The 26,133-nt window shown below is 42.0% G+C and overlaps 1 protein-coding gene across 2 annotated transcripts in view; it reads left to right on the plus strand.

The window, feature by feature from the left end:
• The window catches only part of arhgef10la (Rho guanine nucleotide exchange factor (GEF) 10-like a), a 212,532-nt gene that overhangs the window by 58,711 nt on the left and 127,688 nt on the right, over positions 1-26,133 (plus strand). For both annotated transcript variants that reach the window (XM_074665406.1, XM_074665415.1), the window contains 5 exons: positions 827-997; positions 4,550-4,695; positions 7,522-7,694; positions 18,906-19,021; positions 20,372-20,499. In XM_074665406.1, the coding sequence (XP_074521507.1) occupies positions 827-997; positions 4,550-4,695; positions 7,522-7,694; positions 18,906-19,021; positions 20,372-20,499 (734 nt within the window). The remainder of the gene's footprint in view (positions 1-826; positions 998-4,549; positions 4,696-7,521; positions 7,695-18,905; positions 19,022-20,371; positions 20,500-26,133) is intronic.

Here is a 26,133-nt window from a genome sequence, read left to right on the forward strand (position 1 = left end):
TTAGCTGGAGGCTTGAAAAGTAGCTAGCCGCATCAGTTTTTCATATTGCTGGATTTACATTCCCCTCTCTTTTCCGAGCAAAGATTTGGATTTGAGCTTGACTTGCTGGATCTGCTGCAGCTCATTTCATCCCTCAGTAGGCATTGATTATCCATGAATTCAAAAAGATAAGTTATGAATGTGAATCAGGCATTTTCTCCCATCCTAAACCCGGTTCTCCAAAGAGGAAGAGTGTGTATTAAATCATACATTACAGGGAACTAGAGCTCACGGCACTGAGATGCATAAAAAGACAACAGGAACACTCCAGTGAGTCAGGGATGCAGGGCAAACACAGACACAAGGTCTTCAGTCAGGCACACTTTAATCCTTTGAGTTTCAGATGTGTTTGTTTTTGTCACACACTTCAATAAAGATACAAAAACCACTTTCTAATGCAAACATCTCTTTTTTTATGAGAGGCGGATGGGGATAATTTGGCTTCCAAAACTGGGTCTTTCTGAAGGGATGAATTTGAGCAAAATGATAGTTACAGAAGCAAACTGCTCCATTTTTCATCACAAATGAAATGAGTTTCTGCTGTATGAAGGACTTAATTCAATGATTTTATTGTTATTTGTAAGCTGCATAATGTTTCTGCCAAATTGTGGTTTTGAGGCTACTCGTACACTTTTTTGTATTGGCTGTATTTATCTGAGTTTGTTTTGATGCTTGAGGGCTTATGAAAGAACAGCCCAGTCTGGCTTAAAATAAAAAAAAAAGCTCCCGAATCAAAATCAAACTTTGTGTGCCCTCAGTGAAAACTTTTCTTCGTGACCTTTTCCAGGACATGCTTAAGAACACACCGAAGGGCCACGTGGACCGTCTGCCCCTGCAGCTCGCTCTGACAGAGCTGGAGATGCTGGCCGAGAAGCTGAACGAACAGAAACGAGTTGCTGACCAGATTGCAGAGACTCAGCAACTTGCCCGCAGCGTCAGTGATCGCCTGCTTAGTAAGGTGACTGGACACATGTGCACTCCCCCCTCGTGCACGTGTACACACACTCACACGGCGCAATCAAATCAGCTGTTAGCCAGCCGCTGAGCCCTTTAACTCCTCTGCAGTGTTATCGCTGTGAGCCAAACACCTTTAAATTAACCAGTATATACCCATCGCTTATATCACTTTCCTGCACATTAATCTAGGGAGGCATTTTTATTTGGAGGAATTATCTGCTAGAAACGATGCCCATTATCATCTCTAAACAGTACCAAATGCAATGGCAGAGGCGTTGCCTCTCCATTACCACACTGAAATTACAGTCCTGCCGCTGCAAATCTGAACAAATGCAGCTCTGAATAAGAAGAATTAGGGGGTAAATGAGACATTTAATTGGAAACTTTAAGAGAGCTATCTCTTTCACCCCGTCGCTCGTCTCCTCTCCCCACTTTACCTCCCGTCTGTTCCCCTCTTGCACTCTCTTGCCTACGCTCTCACTCCACTTATACACTCTTCTTCTCTTCCTCCAGTGCGACTGCATCTTCCTCTGTCTTCTCCCCCTTTCCTCCCCCTCCTCCTCCCTTTCTTTTTATTTCTCTCTATCAGCTCGTGCTTTCCAGGACTCTGAGATGAGCTGATTCGGCCAATCTGGTCCACTCCACACAGAATTCCATTTGCTGCGGTGACGCTGCAGAATTCCAATAGGAAACGGTCTCCTCTATTGCCCCCATAACCATCCAATGAAATATTCATTTTTTGTCTCGGAGTACCCAAGTCGCCAGATAACAATGTGAGGGAGAATGGGCTCTGCGCACGTCCACACACACACACACACACACACACACACACACACACACACGAACACACCCACAGTGCAGTGTCCTCTGTGCCTATCGATGCTTGAAGACTTTAAGGGTGTATCCTCACTTCTTCCAGGAGCTGTACGGTTTCGTAGCCATCAAACAGTAGTTCCACTCGGACTAATGACTCATTTTGTGTGCTATCTGAGCCACAGCTGAGAGCAGCCGCAGATTGCCTGCAGATCCAAGTCAGTGAAATATGGTCAGATGAGTTACTGCACTGCAGACTGTAACGCGGTTCACTCTCTATCAGAATAAACCTCTTCGAAAACAAAAACACTAAAGTATCAGACTCTAAAATGTAAACTTACCTGCTGCTTGCAGAAAAAAGTAGCTCCACCTAAATTGTACAGAGCCAGGCATAAATTGAAGCAGCATCCATAAAAGTAAAAGTTTTGATTTAGACAGTCATAAAAGACGTTTGACGACAGCGATAAAAAAAGCTTTCTGTCGCTGTTTTCCTTTGCCAAACATATGGATGACTGGAAGGCACAGCGTGAGTCAACACAGTGTGGTGGCATAAATTGCATCTGTTAATGTATTTTTCAGCTGTGTTTGTTTGTGTGGGTGCATGTGCCTGTAAAGGTGTGCATACAGAAAAACTATATTTGCATTTAGCTCCATGTGGAGCTGCTTTGTTGTTTTGGAGAGGATTGTGTGTCCTGATGCTCAGAAGTGAAGCCACTTTAGAAAAACAGAGCTCTGAGACATGTTACAAAGGCAATGTGAGGACATTGTGAGTGATCTTGAAATAGGCTCACATTTATACATTTGCCTGTTTATTAGCGCTACAGAAAGTTGTTTCTAAATGCTATTCCTCAGTGTCATGGAGGGTCAAAAGCCCCTTTGACATTACGCCAACAGGCAAAGTTTAGCAGTAAGAAGCAACCAGTCCTTTTTTCTGGAAAAAAGTTAAAAGAAAAAAAAAAAGATTTATTTTGTAGAAATGGTGGACACTGAAGCTGGACTGTCGTAAAGAAAAAGGACAGAAGAGCAGAAGAAAACTAAACGGGAAAATGGCAGAGCACAGGCTTGGTTATTTCATGAAAAAAACTAGCTAGTTCTTTTTTTTTTTTTTTTTTTTTACTGATCAGACTGCCTGCATCTAGGGATAGGTACCAAATTTACCATTTTATAGGTACTGACCACGCTGCAACCTATAGTCTAGGAATATGAGACAGTGCGGAAATGCTAAAATCTGCTGTTTCGTGAGTGCCGCTTGATGCTGGCTCTGGAAGTACCGGAAGTCACAAACACTCAAAGCCCAAAAAAAGCCATTTTCAAAGCAGAAATTAACCTATTTACAGCCTGGTTCAAAAAATGTCTCTAATTTTACCACTGGCACCCACTGTACGGGGAGTGAATTTTTTTCCTAATTCGGGAGTTCAGAGGATATTAAGATCATGAGCCCCTAGGGTCATGTGACCAACAGATGCCCTATAGCTGTACGTGAAGGCCTTGCCACTTCCAATATGGTCGCTATAGCCGTTGTGCTTCATTTTCTGTTTCAGTAACAGATGGGTGACGTTGGGGAGAATACATCCATGTTTTAAACAGTCTATGGTACTGACCGAATTCTGCCTGTAGGACCAAGTTCAGATTCACCTAAAATTAAAAGGTACCATGTTTTGGTACCTAAAGGCATCCTTGTGACTGTGAGAGAATGGAAGTGTACTCAATTATCCATGCTTGACATGAACACAGCATTGCAAATTATATATTCAGAAAGGAAAATGTTAAATTGAAAAACGCAGAGATTTTATGCTTAAAGAAATAACTAGGAAAGTACTCGGAGAGCGCAGACCTTCACCAAGCGCAGTGTGACTGTCATGCAATACTTTAGCTCTACTTTAATGTTATACTTCCTTTCAGCAGACTGTCTGCTACAGTTTGGTGTTAGTTGCAGGTTTGTACGATAATTTGTTACCTTACAGTGTTGAAAATTATAATGACCCAGTACATATTTCATATTCCGGATCTTAGTATCCAGAATATTACCTGGATCTGGATTGTACTTTTACATCTGTCAGAAACTATGGTGACCTTGTCTTGTATTGTTTTGCAAAGCAATCCGACCACTTATCGTTGAGTTATATACACACATATGATGAAAACGGGCTAATCTCACAGTGATAAAGAATCCTTTAAAAAAATCCTTGAGCCATACGATGATCACCTCCAAAATGTAATTACTTCTTCCTTATCCCATTTTGAACATTTCCTGAAAATTTCATCCAAGATCCATTTGTTACTATTTAAATTATGTTGTTTACAGACAAACAGACAAACTCTCCTAAAAACATGACCTGGTGGCAGAGGTAAATATTTATTGCCACATAAACACACCCAAAACTACTGAAAATTGGTACTGTTGAGGTCAGATACCGATGGCCAGGTGCCGAGTATCAGAACTGAATCACTGTTTCAAATGTGAAAGGTACCCATCCCTACCTGCATCATAACATTTTATATTCTCATCAAAAGTTACACAGGAAGTGCTATTGTGGGGATATTTTGCCACATCCCCCAGCCTTATGTGTGCCTTGTGTGTTGACCTTCAGCAGCTTGAATGTGTTGCTAATCCCCAATGAGACATCTGTTCCTCCAAGCCTGACTTCTGCGTCCTCCAGGCCCCGGACCCTGGAGGACCGTCCCTCTTTGTGGAGCTGTCTCCTCTGCGCCTCTGATCTGACTGCTGTGTCCCTTTTAGCAACTCAACTCGGAGCAGGGCTCGCTGGTGCTCTGCGAGACGCTCATCGAGACCGTGTACGGGGAAAGGGGACAAGTCCTGAAGTCGAAGGAGAGAAAGGTCTTCCTCTTTGATGATGTGCTGATCTGCGCCAACATAAATGTCAAGTAAGTCCCAGTTGATGCTGAATGTCCTTGCCACCAAAAATACTTTTCTAATGTGGTGATAATTTGTAATTCTTGCAGAGTTGTGTGCAAAGTTGAAAAGGAGTCTGTTAAAACTGCACAGTGAGGAGAAATTGCTAATAGGTGGCACAGGGCTCTAATGGGCTGCCCTGGGTTTTGCAAAGATATTTTTTTGCAAAATGCAAAGCAAAGAGAAATGGCTGCTGGGGATTTTGAGCGCTATCTTGGGTTGCAGGAGCTTTATCAGCGTTAAACAAATGGTAGAATGCCTAACTACAGCTACAGGAGGCCTAGATAAGTGACATAAAACATTTTTTGGTTTCTTTCCAATTTATCTTATGTGACAGCCCCATTGATCACATCTCCCTCCACTCCCCCTCCCTCTCTCTTGAGGAGTACACTGGAAAGGGATTTTTGTATATTTTGCAAAAGCTCCTGTCAAAAATGTCGCTGAAAGCTCCTCTTCTTCTTCTTCAGCCTTCAAAGTAATTATCACTCCACGTCTCATTCAACTGGAGTGTCCCAGAGTTGACTTTGTCTGCCCCGCAGGATCTCGACAAACCGATCACATTGTTGATTGTCGGTGTGATTACAGGAATACATGAATAGCAATGAACTCCTCCTCACAGCCAGGGGTACAATTTTGGCGAAGAACATGGGTGATCATACAGATTCTAATTCCCTCTCCCGAGTCGTCTTCGTGACATTTCAAAGAGAATCTCCTGCGATGAGGAGCTGGATGTAGTGCTGTTGGCAGGATGCGGATGGGGAGGGAAATTTTCTCAGATTGTTTTTTTCGCTACTCTCCTTCCCATCATTCCCCCTCTTTCACATACTGTATTCCAACAGCAACCGAGGTGAGATCTTTAATCGGTTGTTTTCGATGATTTTTCCTATTTCAAATCTTAATTAATAAAAATCTAGAAATATGTCTTGAATAAGTAAAAATAGCCATTAAGCCTTAACCTTCACAAAAATTTGAAAATCTCATTTAAAGACAGCTAAATTTGCTTTAAAACCATTTTCCAAGACTGTGTGGGCACGGCAGATCACATTCTTAATTTTGACACGTCCTTGGCTCGGCGTTTGACAGTAAGTGTGATGCATTCCTAAAAATATGCTGCAACTTCTTCTCAAAGCTCTTGAGCTCACTGCTGATGTAGTGTACTACAAAAACCTGAGCAGACCCTCGAAACTTTATCTTTGTGTTGTTCATGTCAAGTTGAGGTGCTGCTGCTAGTTTGATGTGTCTGTAGTGTCTTTGTCAGACAAACGCTAGTTAACTTAATAGAGCAGGCATTAAAAATTACAGCTTCTGTTTACATAATCGCTGACAAAAATAGTTGAAAAAAAGTCTAAACCAGTTGCTCCATGAGACTAGCATCTTTCACTGTTTAAAATATGGATGTAGTCTCTGTGTCTTTTTCTGATGCGACTTTCTGAAGCCTTTGATGGCAGGAGCCATTTTGGAAATGAGGTTCCTCCATCAGTGTGCACCGATAGAGGAATGAGGTACTCAGACCTTTGCCGTTTTTTTCGAACCAGACTGCAAATATGTTTATTGATGCCGTAAAAGTCGCCTTCTGTGGTTTCTGGTCTTTCTGCCTCAAGTGGATTCTCAGGGAATTGCAGTCATTTGCACTTCCATTTCCTTCATTTTTGGCCCCATTAAAGAAAAACAATAACACCTCAGGGACAACTTAGACCCTGTCCCTCCAAGAACAAAAACAATCTGTGATGATTTATTGTTAAATCTGAGTAAAATGTGGTTACCCTTCTCAGCTGAAAGTGCTAATACAGAGGCTGCTATCTTTATACTTGTCACTAAGCTCATCAGTGGCTGTTTTTGGATCAGACTACCTCGGAAAACTACTGGACAAAGAATCCCTCGTCTGAAAGGCCTATCTCTTTTTTATTTTCAAGGGCTCTCCCAGTTTCTCAATTAAGTTAAATTAAGTTACTGGGGTATTCTTTTTTACTCTGGGGGGGATAGTACAATCTTTGTCAATTTCATTCATAATCACTGGAAGGCCAAAAAGCAAAAAAAGGACCTGGCTTTATTTTTTAAAAATGACTTATTTCTAAAATTGAATTTTGCCTGGTATTATCCTTCTGTATTCATGATGTCAAAACTATCAAAGACTTAATCTGATGTCTGTTTGGCTGGCATTTTCTGATTCCACTGTGTCTCCTGTGCTCTTTTCCTGTGAGGCTAAACATGGCTGAGAAAATGCCATGAATCTCAAAGGGTTAACACAGGTCTGAATATTTATTCTTTTTAAAAGCATTTCCTGCCTCCACCAGTAGATGGCACAGCAGCAAAAATGGCACATACAAGGTGTTTCCAGAGAATCTGAGACAGTTTGGATTGTGTATGTTTGAGCTGGAGTATATCTTGTAAACAGGAAAGACTTCAACAAGTCACACTTTTCAGTTTTGAATATATGACACTTCTATAATGATAGTGCTACATTTTTACATAGTTTACCTGTCACTTCTCAGAGGCTTTATTACCTGCTGCCTGAAATAAATGATCAACAACCAGAAACAAAAGTCACTCAGCCAAGAAATAGATAAACTCATGGGCAGACTCAAGTGCTTTGACTTAAACTGGTTGTGAACAGCTGATTAGTTGCTGTGGGGCAGTTTCCTGTGATTATTTGAAAATGCTTAAGTACAGAATATAAGAAGGACAGAGACAGTTATTTTTGTTGTCAGAAAAATCTAGACAACTCTGACCAACAGGGCTGTAAACAAGCCCATTTGATGCTCACTTCCCTGATTTTTCTCTTTTTCTATCATCACCAGGGGCCCTCCAGATATCAGCAGTCTGGTCCCCATAGGGCCCAAGTACACCATGAAGTGGAGCGCCCCCCTGCAGCAGGTGCAGGTAGTGGAGGTGGGGCAGGAGTCATCTCAAAGCAAAGACACCTACTTCCAACCAAGCGGAGCCCGGCGGCCGAGCAGCGTGTGCGCCTCAGGTAAAAATGTCAGCAGTCCTGTCTCATTCCTTCTCCCCGTATGTCATCCCCTGTTTCATCTCATCACTCGGGCTGACTTCTCGCCTCAGCCCCTCACTCTGACTCAGCACGGCTAATCTGTTTCTGTTCTCAAGTGTCCCGTGGAGGACCAGCAATGCATCCGTGCTGCTTGTCACACTGATTGAGGATGTGTTTGCGAGAAGGATAGTGATGACGGTCACTTGTTCCCATCCGCCTTGGGTGTTTTATCTTGGAGAGAGATGTGGCAGCAGAAAGCCCCCTCCCCCATTCTTGCCACAGCATCCCTACAGTCTCATTTCACTCTCTGATAGACCACAAACACATCTCGAGAGGAGTCATCAATCTGCAGAGATTATTCCCTCCCTTTCTAGGCCCAATTAGAGAGCCAGTAGCAGTAGATAGGAATCGCTGGTTGAAACACTGGTTCTCCCAGCACCCCTCACTAAACTCTGGTGTACACAGAGCCTGACGAGATCCCTGATAAATGCACTGAGGGAAAAGAGGAGATACAAAGCCTTATCAGGATGTAATGGTACAGGCTTTTTGAAAGTTGCAGCGCCATGACTTTAATATTAATGGCGCCTTCTTCAGAGACACCCATGTCATCCTCGCTACGCTTTTGACTCCTGCTTTAGATTCTCAATGGATTCAGTTTCCTTTTTGCTCAGGTAGTGTATACCCAACTTTTTTACTGCAAGGTTCTGAGATCATTTGAGGTCAGATCTCAATGCAGCTTTTTCCGCGTCTCGCTCTTCATTGTTGTGCCCCACAGAAGCTGGCGAATTCTAGCTCCGACATCCTCTCCTCCTTTTTTCACCTTTTCCGACACACTGCGGTCACCTTAATCATGTCTATCCAGAGAACCTCCCAGAACATCTGCAGGGCTGTTCTCCAAATTTCCTTTCAGACAGGCTGTCCCATCTATTTATAGTTTCATCCCCTGTGATGTCATTCAGTGGGGTGTCTAGTCTGAATCCTGCACTCCTTCAGCATGGCTCAAAGAGGAGTCATTATTCATCTTCTGCAGACCCTGGCATTCCTCTTTATTGAAGAAAGCTGGCCTTTAGGGGGAAATGCGGGCTGTCTTTCCTGCTCCTCTCTGTTGTGTCGGCTTTTTTCCTCTGTTGGGCTGTCCCTCTTCTTCTCTGTTCCCCTCAACACAAAGTTTGACATAACTGATATACGAATATTTTTACACAGAATGATGTTGTACCCTCTGTGAAGAGTGCGATGGAAGAGAAAGTCTGAAGATAGAAAAAGTCTTGTTGCTGTTATTTCTGATTCTCACTGTAGTTCTGTGAGAACATTATAAAGGATCTTGCAATGTTCTCACTTTTATAGGTTTGCCTGTTTTTGAATCGAGGATTTGAAATGAGATTATCAGTGACTAAATTGGTTGTTTCTGATATTTTTTTATCTGTGGTTAGATTGGATTTTCCGTGGTAAACACAAATCCGTTACAGCATGTAGTGGACCATCAAAGTCCCTTTGACACCACGCCGGCTGGCAAAGTTTAGCAGTGAGAAGCAAGAGCTGCCCTTTTACCTTAAGTGAAGGATTTTTTTAATTAATTTTGTTGTAATGTTGGACACTAGAGACTGTCAAGAAGAAAAAGGACAGAAAGGCAGAAAAAAGCTAAGCAGAAGAGACAGAGTGCAAGTTGCTACGTAACTACAACTACATAAATCATCATGTTGCTTTGCATCCTGAAAAAAGTTGTCTTAAACAAAGTAAAGTACTATTCTCCTCTCCATTCATTTACTTCCCAAACAATAGCAAATTTGGCAAGAGTCACGTCTGTAAAACAGTGGGGGATGGTGCCCACGGGAAACAGAGTCTTTATGCCAGAAAACACTACCTGTTTTGGCCATGGGTGTCACTGCAATCAACCTAAGACTCATTGATTTGACATTTCCACTCAGGTAAGGCTAGGGATGGGTACCAAATAAGGTACTTTTATAGGTACTGACCAAATCCTATCAAAAGTAACAAGTACCGATTTACGTAAAATCAAAAGGTACCATGTTTAGGTTCCTAAATGCATCCTTGTGACTCTGAGGGAGTAGAAGAGTAGGGGATTTTCCATACTGGACATGAACACAGCATTGCAAGGTAATATATTAAAGAATGAATATGTTAAATTGAAAAAAATGTATTCTTTAGCATCAAACAAATTGATATTTTTACCACATAAACACAAAAAAGTACCAGAAATTGGTACCGTTGAGTACCGGTACTAACTGCCAGGTACCGGGCATCGGTACCCTATCATATCAAATGTGAAAGGTACCCATCCCATGTCAGGCAGTTATATGCCAGTTAAATCAGTCGCTGCTCCATTTTCTTGACAACAATACTGTAAAACCATGCCTCTCTACAAGATGCCATCTGTGTTTGTTTCCATACTAGTAGTGGAGCATTATGGGAGCAGTTCTTATTCACAGGATATCTGTGTGTTGCTAAGAGAAACAAACTTCATGATTGGTATCTTATTTAGTGCTGATTAGCAATCAGTGTTTCATTATTTGACCAACTAAACATGCAACACGCTGTCAGAAGCAGTTTGTTATCGTCTAGTGATGACATGGTTTCTCAGGAGGTTGAGAGGATTTTTCAGCTATTTCTTTACAGTCATTGGCTAAGTTCACAAGCAGTCAATATTCGGGTCAAGGTCAATACTCTGTTTACTGAAACATTTGGGATAACATGTTTACATGCGTGAGTAAACAGAGTTATTCTTTCTTACATAGTACACCAATTAAGTCAGCAACTTACGGACAAAAGCTCCACGCATGGGAAACATGACGCAGTGTGTGTCATTTCTGCTTCGACTTTCCGTAACAGCATGCGTGAAAGACGGAATATGAGCATATTCTGGGTTATTGCTAATATTCTGAATATAAAAAGCTAGTTGACAGATTTATTCAAGTAAAACAAAAAGTCCACCAAAGAGTCTTCATTCATACCAATTTTTAGGGTACATTTTATTTCACTGACAGGTACTTAATTCTTCTCCAGTTACCTCACTAACACTCACTCAAATTGAAACAATCATATAAAAAGTTTCAGAAAATAGTTTTCTGTATAAATGTTGGAGGTTTCTCTGAAAACTAATAACGTCATATTTACTGTAAAATTAACACTGGTTACTTTTACTCTATTATTTGTTGTTTTGTTTTGCGTAAGAAAGTGTGGTCGCTCTGTGCCTGTCTCTCAGTGGCATGTGCCAGTTGTTCAGCACCACATGCCAGTTGCTTGGTGGTTCAGCGCCATGTGTCAGTCACTGTGATGCGTACTTGTAGTTCAGCACCACAGCTGGCAATTCTTTGAAAAAACTTTGAACTTTGACCTTCTTTCCCAGCCACACCTGTGGAATTACAAAAAGTTCTTCACTGAGCCACAGCAGGTGTCGCTGAGTGAGTGGCACGTGTCACACTTGAAGATGTCTATTTTTCTCATCCTCTCTGGAGAGCTTCAGTTTGTCAGTGGAGCTATGTCTCAACAGCAGCTTAAGGATCATAAGTGAATAGACAAAGCTGGGAACTTCTTCAGAAACAGAAAGCTTGTATTTGTTTCCTTTATTTTCTTTGAGCTCTGCAAAATAAACCCATGAGTGGGTGAGGAGGAAAGGTTTCCCTGTTTTTACTCTGACCTGTCCTACCTTTATTCAATCCCATCCTTACGGTCTCCTTCTGCTGCTTCTGTTTTGACCCACTGTCAGGAGAGCAGCTTTTTTTCATCAGAGGTGTACCACTGGGCTTTGGCTGCGGATCAGAGGAGGGTTTTGATGCAGGTGTGGAAGCTTCATTGTCTTTAAATCCACTGGCTAGCATTACTGGCACAGCAGCTCAGAGCTAGATTGCTGACTTACTCCAGAGAAAGCCGGGATGGACGCCTCTGGGGTCCCGTCTCGTTTAGCTACGTGCCTGGCGGCTGGTGTGGATATCCATGTCTAGGTGTGAAAACCATATCCTGCCTCACCAACGGGATTACGCTGGATTACAACTCAGCACATTCACCTCTCAGGCTGCAGCCAACAGCAGGCCCCAGAAGACTCACAGACCTGTACAGGGGTCTGTGCAATCCTTCTGCAGAGGACAAGCAGACATTGTTCTCCCAGCGTGCACCATTCTATATTCAGATGTCTCACCTATTGATTTCTTTGCACAGATGACAGATGTCACCTGCTGCCTCTGACAAAGATCCCATTAAACCCCAGAAGCTACGCTGGAGCTCTTGAGCAACCTAAACTCTCAGCCCACCCCTCTCCTCTCCCCGCTCTTCTTGTCCTCTCAGAGCTTTACTCTCACTCTATTTGTGCATGTGGATAGACAAAAGGCACGATTCCCTTTAGAAGAGCATGCTTCACTAAGCCCACATAGCTACAGCTCAGCTCTCCTGCTCCTTTTTATACAGCTGCAGTGACAGCGCAGGACAGCTCCAGAGCAAAATCTACCTGCAGAATTTAATTAGGCACTTCTCATAGAGCCTGCTGGGAAGAAGTGGGCCAGGGGGAGCTGGGACCGAGGATGGCAGACAGGAGGAGACACAGCTATCGATTCACAGCAGTCGCAGAGAGAGACTTTGAAGGTAGCGCGCCTCAAATCGATGCTGAATTTTGCGTCTAATGAGACACCTGCATTCCTTTTGGGCAGCGAAAGGGCATCATAGCTCCGAATAACAGTTTCTCCTTCTGATTGTTTTTACTCATAAATTCAGCCTCTGTGGTTCAACAAATAATGAAGATCGATCCTGTCAACATTGAACCTTTTTTATTAGAGCCACTGGAGTTTTAGCAAAAAGCAACTTTTCTTTCTCCACATCTTTCTTTCTGCACTCAGCAGATTTTTTATTCCTTTCTCTTTCCCCTGTTGGACATTTTAACCTTCATCTGTCATTACAATAACACTCAGGATACTTAGTCAATACTTAAAATTGTTTTTTATTATGTTAAGTGGTAGGGGAAACCGGGTATGGTTGTAACACTTTTTGCTTCAGCACCTCTACCTCGCTGAATTTTTTAGTCCGAGTTCTCAAACTTTAATGCAAAGTACCCACATTTGTTTACTACAAATGGCACCAAATAAGACATCTGCAAAAAATCACAGACTGCACAAGGTGATGTCAAATACATGGTGGTTCTTTATTACAACGTACCCCACTATTTGCTGGGGTGCATGCTGGGATAATTTAAAACAGTTGGACCAAAGTATCAAAAACAGGGGTCACACCCCTCTGAAAGAGTGTGTTCTTTTTTGGGGTGCAACATTTCCTCCCGGCCCACAAAGAAAACCTTGCTGCTGCTCCAGTAACCTACACTGGGATGTCACTGGGTCCAGTAACCCATACTGGGATATCACTAGGTTGAGTAACCCACACTGCTAACAGTGTACAGCTAAGACCAAGGAGCTGATCATCGACTTTCGGAGGACTAAAACAGACATTCCACCCTTGCACATCAACGGGGAATGTGTGGAGAGGGTAGAGGACTTCTGCTTTCTGGGAGTCCACTTAGAGAAGGACCTGACCTGGACCGTGAACACCTCTGAAGAAAGCCCAGCAGAGACTGCACTTCTTGAGGGTGCTCAAGAAGAACAACATCCCCCAGAAACTGCTTGTGTCTTTCTACAGGTGCACCATTGTGAGCATCCTGGTGTACTGTCAGTGTGTGTGTGGTACACCAGCTGCACAGCGGCTTAGAGGATGTCACTACAAAGGATCATCAACACGGCCAAAAACATCATCGACTGCCCTCTCCTCGCACTGGAAGAACTGCACCATTCCCGCTGCCTCCAAAAGGCGGGAAAAGTAACCCAGGACCACTCTCACCTCGGACACCATGTTTAATCTGTTACCGTCAGGCAGGCGGTATAGGTCAATCACTGCAACGACAAACCGTTTCAGAGACAGTTTCTACCCAACAGCAGTAGGGGTCTTGAACAAAGTCTAAAATCACTGCTTCATTTGTTGTCATATAATCACAATATAACAATTACCTCTATGTCATCAATGCACCTGAACTTACGGCAGCTATTTTGCACTTTGCACTGTTTTGCACTGACTGAAGGGCTTTTGCAATTCCGTTGTACTTGCTATAATGACAAATAAAGTTCTATTCGATATCACTTGGTCCAGTAACCTTCACTGGGATATCACTGGACCCTCAGCTTCTGCAGTGATTTATAGTAACAAAGCAGATCCCATGCACCTTCGTTACTGATCTGACTGACTTACCGTTGTTTGAGACTTCATTAGATGCTTCTTTGAAAACATCTGCAGGCACATCTCTTTCAGTCTTTCTTTTATACTGCATGGGTATTATGTTAAATTATAAAAATCAAGAAAATGTGCTAAGTTGTACATAAGGGGATGAATGTGACACTTCTTACAGATGTGTTACAACCATCCCCACCCCTGTCAGCCAGTGTTTAGTGGATTGAAATTAGCTAAGTAAAAATACATCACATTTTGCCTTAAAAACTGCAGTTTATTCTGATATAAGTCACAAGTTTTTATCTGGAATAGTACAAGTACTAAACAAAATATAGTCTTTTTTAAAAAATTACTTTTTTTTCTCTATAGAACTGCATACATCTGTTTCCAGCCCTGGCAGTCACCATGTGTGATTAGGATGGAAGAAGGTCAATAATGAAATAATCATGTTAAAATCTATCTTATCCCTGATTGGTGGAATTGGTGGTGTTACAACTCTCCCCATGTTACAACCATACCTGGTCTCCCCTATGCTGAGGTAGAACCAGCACCTCTCAAGACAGTTAAAAATCTGCAAACATACCAGACTGATCAAAATGATGAGATGAAAAATAAACACTTGTATCCTGTACAAACAGCAGAGGGTGCACTTTTTAGTTTGAGGTCATCGTGTCTTACGATGGAGGTGTACAGACACCGCATCAGCTGGTGAAGATTTTGCTGATGAGTATTTCCCACACCAAGACAACACCCGGGCGGCCAGCCAAAGTACATTTGCTGACCGTTATAGCATATTTTCTTTTTGTTTATCCATATAAGATCAGCATCTGCTGTCTATAAACTAGGAGATGACCCACCCGTCTCTTTCTCTCTGTGCTTACACTAAAGTGTCGTCATCTGCTCTGCAAGTGAAGGAGAGAGAAAGAAAGAGACGTAACAAACTTGATGACTTAAGAGCTCCTTCCTCCTCAAGGGATAAAAATACTCTGAACACCTTTTACTGATGATTGGTCTTTCCGCTGTTTGCATTCACTCATTCAACTTTATCTTTCAGTACAAGTGTTTTTGCACCTTTTCAAAGAATATTTCAGGAAATAAAGACATAAGGCACTAAAAATGTCAGTAAATGCATCACAAATAACAGTTTTATGAACCACTTTACAGCTTGAGCATGAACTTTATCACTCATACTTACAAAATTTTAAAAAAACCACCCAGAAATGTAAATCTCAGACTCATAGTTTGTAGATAATTTCTCCGCAGAAAAACCCAAAAGGGTTGTTTTAAGTTAATCCATGGCTGTCTTTTGAAGCAACTTTTCTAAACTGTTGAGAAAGACTTGCAAAGAATATCTACAGCCTCAGAGCCCCTCTCCATGATATGATTTATTAGCTGCATAAATGAAGAATCTCTTTGTCTTTTATTCTTTTATTTTATTATTCAGTCACTGTAAGAAACTCTGTCAAATGTTTAATTCATTGGATGGATTTAATGCTGCTATCACTGTTTTTATTGGGTTTAACTTCAGCGTCTCATTTTGTATTTTTGCCTCTCATGTAACCTTAGTGCAGCTCTTGGTGTTGCAACGATAATGTTTATTATTATTAGGATTATTGGATATGGATGTTCTTTTTTTTTAAGTGTCATATAACTTACAACAGCCTGATCCTAAATGCTGCTACAACCACAATTACTGATTTTTTTTATTCTTTAGGAGTCTGTGGAAAAAAATTAACAGTAGCAAAGACTTTTTGAGCAATATTAGCAGAATATTCTGACTGATTTCATTAGCAAAGACTAAAAACAGGTCTGAAACTACAGACAGTTTTAATAAAAAAGAGAAAAGTAACTGCAAACCAAATCCTTCCTGTGCATGCAGTACTGTATTTTTCACACTAAAGTCTTTGTCCAGTTACAGCGCCATCAAACTTCGATTACTTACCAACCTGAGAAGTTGATCAGTCACTGCTGTTGTTGGGGATCAAACTGTGGATATGTGCAGAATTAACACCATTTGGGACAAAGTGTGGTACATCTGCAAAGCAGGGCTGGCTCATGAGACTTTAACAATAAAACTGTTAGCTGATGAACTCTGATATCTTCTACTTCTGGAAAAGTTGGATCATAAAAGGTTGTACAGCCAGAGATTTTGTCGTGAAGTTTGTCTTTTTTAGATTGCCTCTCCTAAATGTTCTTTACTTCTCAAATATACTTTGTTTTTTCAAGTTATCTTTTAGGCTTTTCATGCTTTTAATGATAGAAGAGAGGACAGTCAATAGAGTCAGAGAGGGGGCAAGAGTGGGGAGCAACATGCGGGAAACAGGCTACAGGCTGGACTCGAACACAGGCCACCTTACCCTTCTCAAATACACACTGGAAAAAACTGAAATCTTATCAAGTGTTTTTATCTTATTTTCAGTAGAAAATGTTTTTTTAGAATTAATATGAGACACATTCACCTGACTAATCCAGAAAAGTGTTTTATTTCAAGTTATTTAAAGACAAAATGAGGTCTGAATTGCTTGTAACAAGTTAAGATTATCTGCCAATGGAATATGAGAAAATTCACTATGATTAGACATTATTCTAGTTTAAGCAAATATTTTAACAATTTTTTCTTCTTCCATTGGCATTGTTTTTTACTTGTTACAAGCGATTCAGACCTCATTTTTGTCTTAAAATGACTTAAAAAAAGAGATTTTTCTGGACTGACCAGTTAGATGTGGCTCATTTGAAGTATAACAGAACTTTTTTACTTAAAATAAGACAAAAACATTTGGAAAGATTTCAGTTTTTGCAGTGCAAGTTTAATAAGCAAATAGGCACTATTTAATTGATGAGTAAGCTGCAGTTACCTCCTTTTTTCGTTGCTCTGACAACTTTTCAGGGGATGTTAGAAAGGTGATTTTCTTTATGTCGTGTACAGTGGCGATCAATATTGTAGAACAACCTACAATTTCTCAAACGTCAATGTCACTGCTTTGCCCTATTTGAAATGATCCAAACTTGAGTAAAGAAGCAGTGTTATCAGCATATTTAAAGAGTTACACACATTCTGAAGCATACTTGAAAAAACTTTAATGAGACGTTAGAAAACAAACACATCTCAAATTTAGGGGACTCTTTCAGACACCTCTCAGTTATTAGTTTAATCTGGCTCCAGGAGCTAATTTCCTAATAATCTGACACATCCTATTCAACCAGCAGCTTAACCCTCTCAAGGCAGACGTTCCAGATATGCAAAAGCTAATTGCTAGTTACCTAATTACTTCACACCCACATTTTATGAGCCTTTTTTCTCAGAAGTACCACTGCTGGACTGAGTTGTGCATTAGCAACAAACAGTTTCCCACTATCCCACCAATTGGCAGAGCTGTGTCACTTTTAACATGGCTGCCAACTTGGTTTCACCGAAACCGATTTTCAAGGCATCAGTTTCATGTAAGTTTCGCTATCAACCTCCATTAATTTAAAACCAAAACTGTGTAAGATGAATCCTGAATATATATAGATACACTTTATGCCAATCAGTAGATTATATCTCCTCTGGGTATTTCCTTAGGGGTAGCTTTATTACAATATTGCAACATCCCAGAATGCATTGCATGTGAAGGTCTCTCTCAAAAAAAGGCATAATTGTATAAAACTACCCCATATGATATTTTCCCCCAAATATCTGTTTTTTTCTGTTATGAAAACTTAATTTGAGCCTGAGAAGGTTAACTTCCGAGGTTTCACTGACTGGAGGATAGTGAGCAGCTGAAGGAGCTAGCCCAATGCTAGCTACTGAGGCGTCTTCCCCTGGCGTTGCTTCATTGACGCGCTTCACCTGCTTAACTGAGCTGCATGTCTAAAGATACAAGTACAAAGACAAGTAGCTCGTTGTCATTGCAAACAATCACATTTATTTCCATCAAAGTGTTCCTTTTACAATGTTCCTTAGATCGGCCCAATAATCACCTGTCAGCCCACAGCATACAGCGGGCAGCGGTCAAAAACTTTTTTGCCCTCCGGGTTCGTGACTCCTTACCTCAACAAAGACCTGCCTGTCTTTATACCTGAGCCTCGGGCATACAGCGACACCAAGTGTTAAAACAGTGAACCACCTATAAACCTCATGATGCATATTTGGCTCCTACAGCAGCTCTAAAGTGATTGAAACTATCTGGCAGCTGGTTGTCCTGATGAAGTCCATAAGGAAGACCTTATCAGATATAGCAAGAGAAGTTGGACTCTCCAAATCTGTGGTTTCTGTAATAATGCATCTTTACAACATCACAAACTTATTCAAGTCCGCAAAAAAAAAACAAAAAAAAACAACTTTTTTTGTTGTAAATTTTCTTAAAAGAAATAACAACTGTCAGATTTACAGTAGTAGCCAAAATTAGTAGAACACCTGGCATATCTCATTTGTTTCATTTGTTTTTGTTGAATGGGCAGATAAAATACTCAACATGAAAAGATTTAGATCATTTTCCTGATCAAAAGGAACACTGGAAATGATGGACTGGCCCCGTCAAGTCTGGACCTCAACCACATCCAGCAGATTGGGTCTTGTCGTGAAGTAAAGTGGGCAGATCTATTGAGCATTCAAAGGAAAGCCTCTGGTTTGAGTTGCAGAAGACATTGGATAACACTGGTGCTGGAGTTCTCAAGAGATATATTGACACTAGGATGAACTTCCTCTGATATTTGTTATGTTCAGAGCAACCATCTGCATGTTTCATGATCGTGCTTTGAGAACAAAAAAAGTCAGAACTTTCAGATCTGTCTGTTGTTCTAGCCACCACTGTATACAAAGTTTGCTCCTTGGTTTTAGACTTTTGTAAACTCAGAATGTGCCCTCTGAAGACATCACCCTGGGCCTCCTGAAGTTGTTTGGGCACTTTTGAATTTTCTTCTTTTTCTTTCTCAAAGCCTATTCAATCTGTCAGTGCTAAGTTAAACTCTTATCCTTGCGTGTGACTCACCTCTTAGGTAAAGCCATCCTGGGTCCTCCGCGGCTCTACCAGCAACTCCAGGAGCTGCAACATGACCTTTCTGTCGTGGAGGAGGTCACTCTGCTTGTGGGCACGCTGCAGGGGATGTACCAGGTACGTGCACCTTCATGTCCACACTTTCACTGATGCTTGACCGTTTCACAGGGAAATCTGTTAGCTTATATAGCATTTATAATGCAACACAGCTTTGTCTTTGAGTGTCCTAAAAGGCCTCCTTAGATGAAGTGTAGAGGTGTCAGGTAGAGGTTTTACTTTGTCCCCCTGACTCCAAAGTCTGAACCGGTAAAGTCACAGTTAGTTACATTTATGACAGCTCTCTCTGGGGTTTCTTTAAAAGCCTCAGTTCAAATTGGCCACTTAAAAAAAGGACGTGCACCCACAGACTGACCTTCAAATGTGCTTTTTTTAGTCTCCAAAAGCTGCGCTGAACTTTAAAAACTAGTCATAAGACTTATCTGAAGACATGACTGACGTGTTGAAAGATATTTATGTAAATTATATTAAAAAAAGGATGTACTCCATAAACTGCAGCTTACCTTACAGTAGCTCTTAAACCCTGAAAGCACCCCAAAGGCAGCAAAGTCAGAATAGAAGTCTGCAGAGTTAATTAAAATTCCCACATTCAGTGCGAACTAAGAGATCAAGTTGGGATGGTAAAGAGAAACCATTTGGGAAACCTCCTTTTTGCTATTCCTCTTAAAGAAAGTGCAAAAAGACGTCTTAAGATGTTTAAAATGTGATCAAAGCGGCAGCCTCACATGCGTCTTGAATCTTCAATTCCGAGCTGCAGGAAGTCTCACATCTATCTCCTCATCAAGAGAGCCACAATGGTGGGAATGAGATGTTCCCTCTGATATAGAAGTGTCAGATTTGCTCTGTTGCGAAAAGGAACCATCAGTGCCCCTCCTGTAGTGTTTGAATCAGGACACTTCCCAGTAGTCTGCCACTAACACATTCACACTCCTATCCACTCCACAGCCAGGGGGGCACACTCCTGCAATCACCAAAAAGCCTCTCAGGCTAATGATGCACCTTTGCCTCCATGCACTTAATGAGCACAATGTCCTCAGGAGGAGTGATATTGGCCTGGCACTAAATGGCTGATTTTCACTTTCCACCCTGTTATAATATTGTCCAGTGAACAAATAGAAGAAACACTTCTGTGCAGCTCATTGACTGCAGAAAATTGATTTGATTCTATTTGACTTGAGGGACTGGCTTTTACTGTAAAATGGATGCTGGTGTTGAAATAAATTCAACACTATATTTGAGGGGATAAAAATGTGGATGTGCTGGTTTGTGTGTGGGGAGAAAAATGTATGCGCTCCCACAGCCCTCCCTTGTGGACTGCATGCATGAAATGTGCTTATATCTCAGCTATATGGCCACCTGCATGCCGTGGCTAAGGTACAAATGTTAACTGTGTGTGTTTTTCCTTCAAAGAACCTGAACACCACTGTGGCCCAGGACTGGTGTCTGGCTCTGCAGAGGCTTATTCGCATCAAAGAAGAACAGATCCAGAGTGCTAACAAATGTCGCTTACGCCTGCAGGTGCCTGGCAGGCCAGACAAGTGAGTAGTATCTCCCATACAGATGTGCTGCGAGTGAGACGAGCTGTATCCCTTCAAGTATGTTTTAGACTTCAGATTTTTTCTGCACAGGTCATCAGATGTCGATCAGCAGCAGGTTTATGATGTTTACTGAGTCTTTACTAGAAAGGTGTTGAATTCCAGTGATGATAAAGGATGTTTTCTGTAACATTGGGGAAATTTACCCGTCTTGATGGCAAAGATTCAACATGGTGCTGGAAAACCTTCCTCAGAGATTTTGCTGGTGTGATAGCATCGCGCAGTTGCTGCAGATTTGTTGGCTGAACATCTGTAATGAGAATCTTATGTTACACCTCATCTCACAGGGGCTCTGTTAAACTGAGATCTGGTGACTGTGGAGGCCATTTGAGAACAGTAGACTTATTGTCATGTTCAAGAAACCAGTTCGAGATGATTTGAGCTTTGTGGTATGAAGCGTTATCCTGCTAGGTAAACTGTGGTCATTGAGGGTGGACATGGTCAGTAACAATACTCAGGTAGTCCGTGGACTTAAAAACATGCTCAGTTGGTACTAAGAAGCCCAAAATGTGCCAAAACCCCCCATTACTCCAACAGCTGCAGGCTCAACTGTTAATATAAGGCAGGATGGATCCACTCTTTCATGTTGGTTCCTCCAAATTCTGAGCCAACCCTCTGAATGTGGAGCAGAGATCCAGACTCATCAGTCCAGGCAACAGTTTTCAGTCTTCTTTGGTCCAGTTTTGGTGAGCCTGTGAGAAATGTAGCCTCAGTTTCCTGTTCTTACCTGAGAGGAGCATCACCTGGTGTTGTCTTTAGAGATGCTTCCCTGCAGACCTTGGTTTCAACGAGTGGTTATTTGAGTTAATGTCTTACCATCACCTCCAACCAGTCCGGCCATTCTCCTCTGACCTTTGGCATCAACAAGGCAGTTTGTCCCAGATAACTGCTGCTCAATGGATAGCTTCTCTTTTCAGGGCCATTCTCTGTAAACCCTGGAGATGGTTTTAGGTTGAAATCCCAGTAGAAGTGGTAGTGGCTCAGTCCGTAGGGACTTGGTTTGGTGATCAGAGGGGTGGTAGTTCAAACCCAGGTGCAGACCAAGAATTGGAATTGGGCTGATAGCTGGGGAGGTATGGGTTTACATTCCTGAGCAATGTCTGGTGCCCTTGAGGTGCATGCCAAAAGTGCAGCACCATAACTCCATCCTGTCTAATTGTTTATTTGTGCAAAAAGTGCTGTTTGTGCATGTGTGTGAATACATATATGGCACGATTCAGAGAGTAAAAAAACAGAATTTACCCCAAGGGGATTAATAAAGTGAAAGAAAAGATCTAGTTTGTGAAATACTCAGGACAAAAACCATGCCATGTTCAAAGCCCTTTGAATGGATGCTCAGGTTGAACTGCAGCAGGTCGTCTTCACCATGTCTAAATGCACTGAGTTGCTGCCGTCTGATTGGCTGATGAGATATTTGTGTTAACGAGCAGTTTAACAGGTGTATCTAATCAAGTGGGTGGTGAGAGTATATACAGCAGATTTTTTTCAACCCTGCAAATGGAGCGAGCTCGATATTAAAGATGGTGCCAACAGCAAAAGCAAGCAGCAATCTCCTTAGAGTTAATGAAGCTAAGAGCAACAAAGTGCATTTCCTCAAGTGTCCAGCTGAATGTAAACAAACACAGATGACAGATGGCATCTTGTAGTACAGCGTTTGGCAAGATTTTGATTTAGAAAATGGGGATATAGTTGTACATAGGCTGTGTGTATCTTCGTAATACATTCAATTCCTACTAAGTCTCTTCTGCAAAATACTGCTCATTTCCACACAGTGCATCCTTAATAACAGACAAAAACAGGAGGCATATCTGTAGGACTACAGCTCGTGATTGCTTTTGTTTTTTTCTTTGGCAAATTAAAACCAAATCATCTCAGTAACTTCTTCGTTACTTTGTTATTATCACTATTTTAACACAGCTTTAAAAAGTTTGAGCTTCAACAAACAGCATCACAGTAGGAGTGCGACAGTTAAAAGCCAAAAAGGCTTTTAAGGATGAATTAACCAGAAAAACATCATGTTGCAGGAAGCGGCGGGATGGCGAAGAATAAAAAAGACTCTGATTACATACGTGCACTTATTACTTAGCCAACAGGACACCATGACCTTTTACAAATTGAGGAAAGAGAACAGTTTAGTCTGTGGTGAGTGGGTAATTACCTGACTCTGATAATTCATTTCCTCCAGTATTTTGGAGGAATGATTAATAGGCTTAACTTCTTTACTTTAACTTTTACTATATATTGGATCCTGGCAGTTAATTTATATAAATTGTTGCATTAAAATGCATTTTTCTTTTCATGTTTTCAGGGCCTGTACAGAAAATATATTATTTATTTGGCTAAGTTTCTTCAACATTTTATAATCTGTTAATTGTTTTTCTTATTTTGAAGAGCCACCCAGGATAACTTAATAACTTAAAAAAAATCAGTGTACATTTATGCCTTCCAATTTGATGATTTGCAATGCCAAAATGATTTCCTCTGCGGTTGTACATCTTCACTCCAAACAAAACAGCAGCAGTTTCCGTGAAGTTCATCTGAGCAAGAGTGACAGGTTCCCTCTTCATTTCAAGGATGTTAAGTGGTTGTCTTAACATGTCAGAGTGGATCCTGGTGGGTGGAGTGACTCCTGAATGACTTAACGCCTACTTAGAGGAGAACAAAGATGGCAAGGAGAGAGCGTATGAGTGGCTCAGAGTGCTGCGCAGGAATGGAGAATAGCAAACAACAGCAGATTATCATGGATCCCATTCTGCTGCTTCTGTAGGGGAGAGGATAAGAAAGGAAGACCGGGGAGGACAAAGAGAGAAAGATCGCGATAGAGAAGCCGGCATCCTGCTGAGAGAGACAGAGAGGAAGAAAGAAAGGAGTGAGAGTGATGATCGACCTCCCCATGAAAGACCTGGCTCGGCGCCGGCAGGGCAGCAGCAGTCAGAGGAGTGGGCCCTAATGCTTCAGAGCCAGGGAGAATGAGACAGTGCCAAGCCAAGCTAAAGTGACAGCTTGAGCAGCGGAGCTCACTTCTCCCTCGTCTCCCAGCTTCCTCGTCGGCTGTCACACCAGGCCTGCAGGGCCAATCTGCTTACTCAGATGTTTGGTGGAGCCAGATGTCATGCTCGCAAGATGGTCCCCGAATTCCCCTTCGAGGGGTCCCCTATTTGCAGAGTTCTTGTGATAACGTCATTAGCAACTGAACTGATGAGGAGATTTCCCTCCTCTACAGATGTCGAAGGTGTGGTTTTACATTTAAAACTAAAAGCCTCTGGAAACCTGGATCCAAACGCCTTTTAACTATGTAATTCAGGGCTTATGTTCACAGAGATGAGCATCTGAAGAGTAGGGGGAATCAGCTTTACTTCAAAACCAGAAAGTTTTCAGTGAACTTCAGTCACCGGGTTTAGGACTGAATGTTGGCTCACCAGACTTAAAACAGCAACCATAGCTGACTGTTTGAACCAAACATTGTCTTTGACTCTGGGGTGGCTGTGGATTTGGGTTCTAGATAAGACATGTCATTTTTGACCATGGGTTTTATGATGAGTACTAGCTGTGTTGGTTATTTCTAAATGCTAATACTCAGGGCCCGCTTACACAACAATGGTTTTAGGGTGAAACGCAAAAGTATTGTTACTTTCGGCCTCGTGTTTACACGTAAATGGTGTTTTAGCCGACCTTATACGCAAACTTTTGAAAACGACCTGACGTCACGCTTCACTTCGCGTAAGCACTAACAACAGTACCATTGTACAGTACCATTACAATTCTGTAAGAGGTAGTACACAAGTAAAATTAAGTGACTACATCTTAAAAATGATAAAGCGCCAATAACACAACCCCACACAACATATCCCACTCACCCCCACAAATGCCCACAAACCCTTAAGCACACACATACACAACCCCCCTGCCCTCCCTAGCTTTCACCGCACAATGGTCACTCACAATCTTACAAACATAGAAAATTAGAAATACAAAAGTAAAAAGTACACAAATATTAATGATTTATACATATCAGAAGCAAACATGATAAATGACAAGGCAAAAAAAAGAAAGAAAGGTGGAAGTTGATAAAAAGGTAAAAAGTAAAAAAATACAGGAAGTACCTCAGGGACTAGCGCTAAGGCTTTCAGGTGTTGGCTTATAAAAGGCTTCCTGTTGACACGTTTAGAACTGTAGCGCTACGTAACTGTACTGATACCTCGGTCTGGTGTATCCAGTAAAAAGAAGTCTTAAACAAAGGAAATTTGTTTTGATCTGATCTCCATTTAATTAAAAAACAAACACATGCTGTGCTAAAAGTGATTTGTGACAGTGTGCGCTAGACTCCGGGCCAGAAGGTGGCGAGGAAGTCCAATTAAAACAGATTCTCTTCTTAGCCTCCATAAATAGTATCCTCAGTCTTATTTCTGTAGGAGCCTCATGAAATTCCCAATTCTTACTGTTTCGGGCAACATTTTCATTGGGGTTAAATTTTGCAGAAGGAGGCCTGAACCTGTCCCAGAAATGACTGCAGCTCTGTGCTGAGGTAAAAAGATTTCAGTATCAGCTGAGGGAGATAAATCTCCTGTCCGGGAAGAGAAGAAAAAAAAAACAATCCTGGTTGTGTGAAAGCAATCTAATTGAGGCTGGGCCTGGGTGTCGGGTGGCTGGACTGGCAGTGAGCCTGAGGGCTGGAGGTGACAGGTGGCACAGCGGGTGCCCAAACCATTCTGACACTACCCAGGGTGCAGCAGTGGCAGATTGCATGGGAGAGCGTTGGGCAAACTGGCTGTGTCCATCTCCCAAAGACAAACACACACACATAATCTCATTCACACAAAAACACACTCACTTACACACACACTCGGTCCTTTTGCTTCCAAATTGAATCGTAATCTCCAGGAAACTGTGCTTTCAAAGACTCTTACTGCACCAAGCATGATTCCTCACTTGTTTCCTGCTTACAGATGCACCTGCACGCCTCCGAGCGAGCATAAATGTCGGACAAAGATGCACACACATTCAGGGGCAGAAACACACAGGCAAGCCTTTGCTCTGCTGGGGAGAGAGTGGGACCACAGCAGGGACCCCCTGTACTGAGTTGGTCCCCTCCTGTCTGGCCGTGAGCGACTCTCTGCAGTCAGGCAGCACATCACAGCCTCCACACTGCAAACAGACTGAGGACGTGGAGAGAATCCTGACTGCTGCCTCAAAGGCACCAGCCTACGTGTGACAGCAGTTCATTAACATCCTCTTTTACTGCGTCTGCTGGAGCAACAGATACACGGGGCATACTGGCACGCCAAAGATACAGAGTCTAAATTTCATCCTTCGACAAAATGTGTTTGTTGCTTTATCCTCGAACCCCGCAAGCATGCATGAAGTAACTGCATTGTAAGCCCCCAGCTTCTTTTTTCATGGTCCTTTTTATTGAGGCTCTGCAGGCTACCTGCAAGGCAAATGGCAAACCTTACAGCCCCAGTCATGTGACTGATTCAGGCTTCCTTTCCATTTTTTTCTGGCTGAGAGTCTGGCCTAATCAGGCTCCTCGAGAGGATCTGAAGGGCTTTTTTGACCTTTGCTTAGTGTCTGGACAGC

Source organism: Halichoeres trimaculatus, unplaced genomic scaffold, assembly GCF_033239565.1.
Source record: "Halichoeres trimaculatus isolate MK-OKI-2021-1 unplaced genomic scaffold, fHalTri1.1 fHalTri1_scaffold_1, whole genome shotgun sequence".
Classification (NCBI taxonomy): domain Eukaryota; kingdom Metazoa; phylum Chordata; class Actinopteri; order Labriformes; family Labridae; genus Halichoeres; species Halichoeres trimaculatus.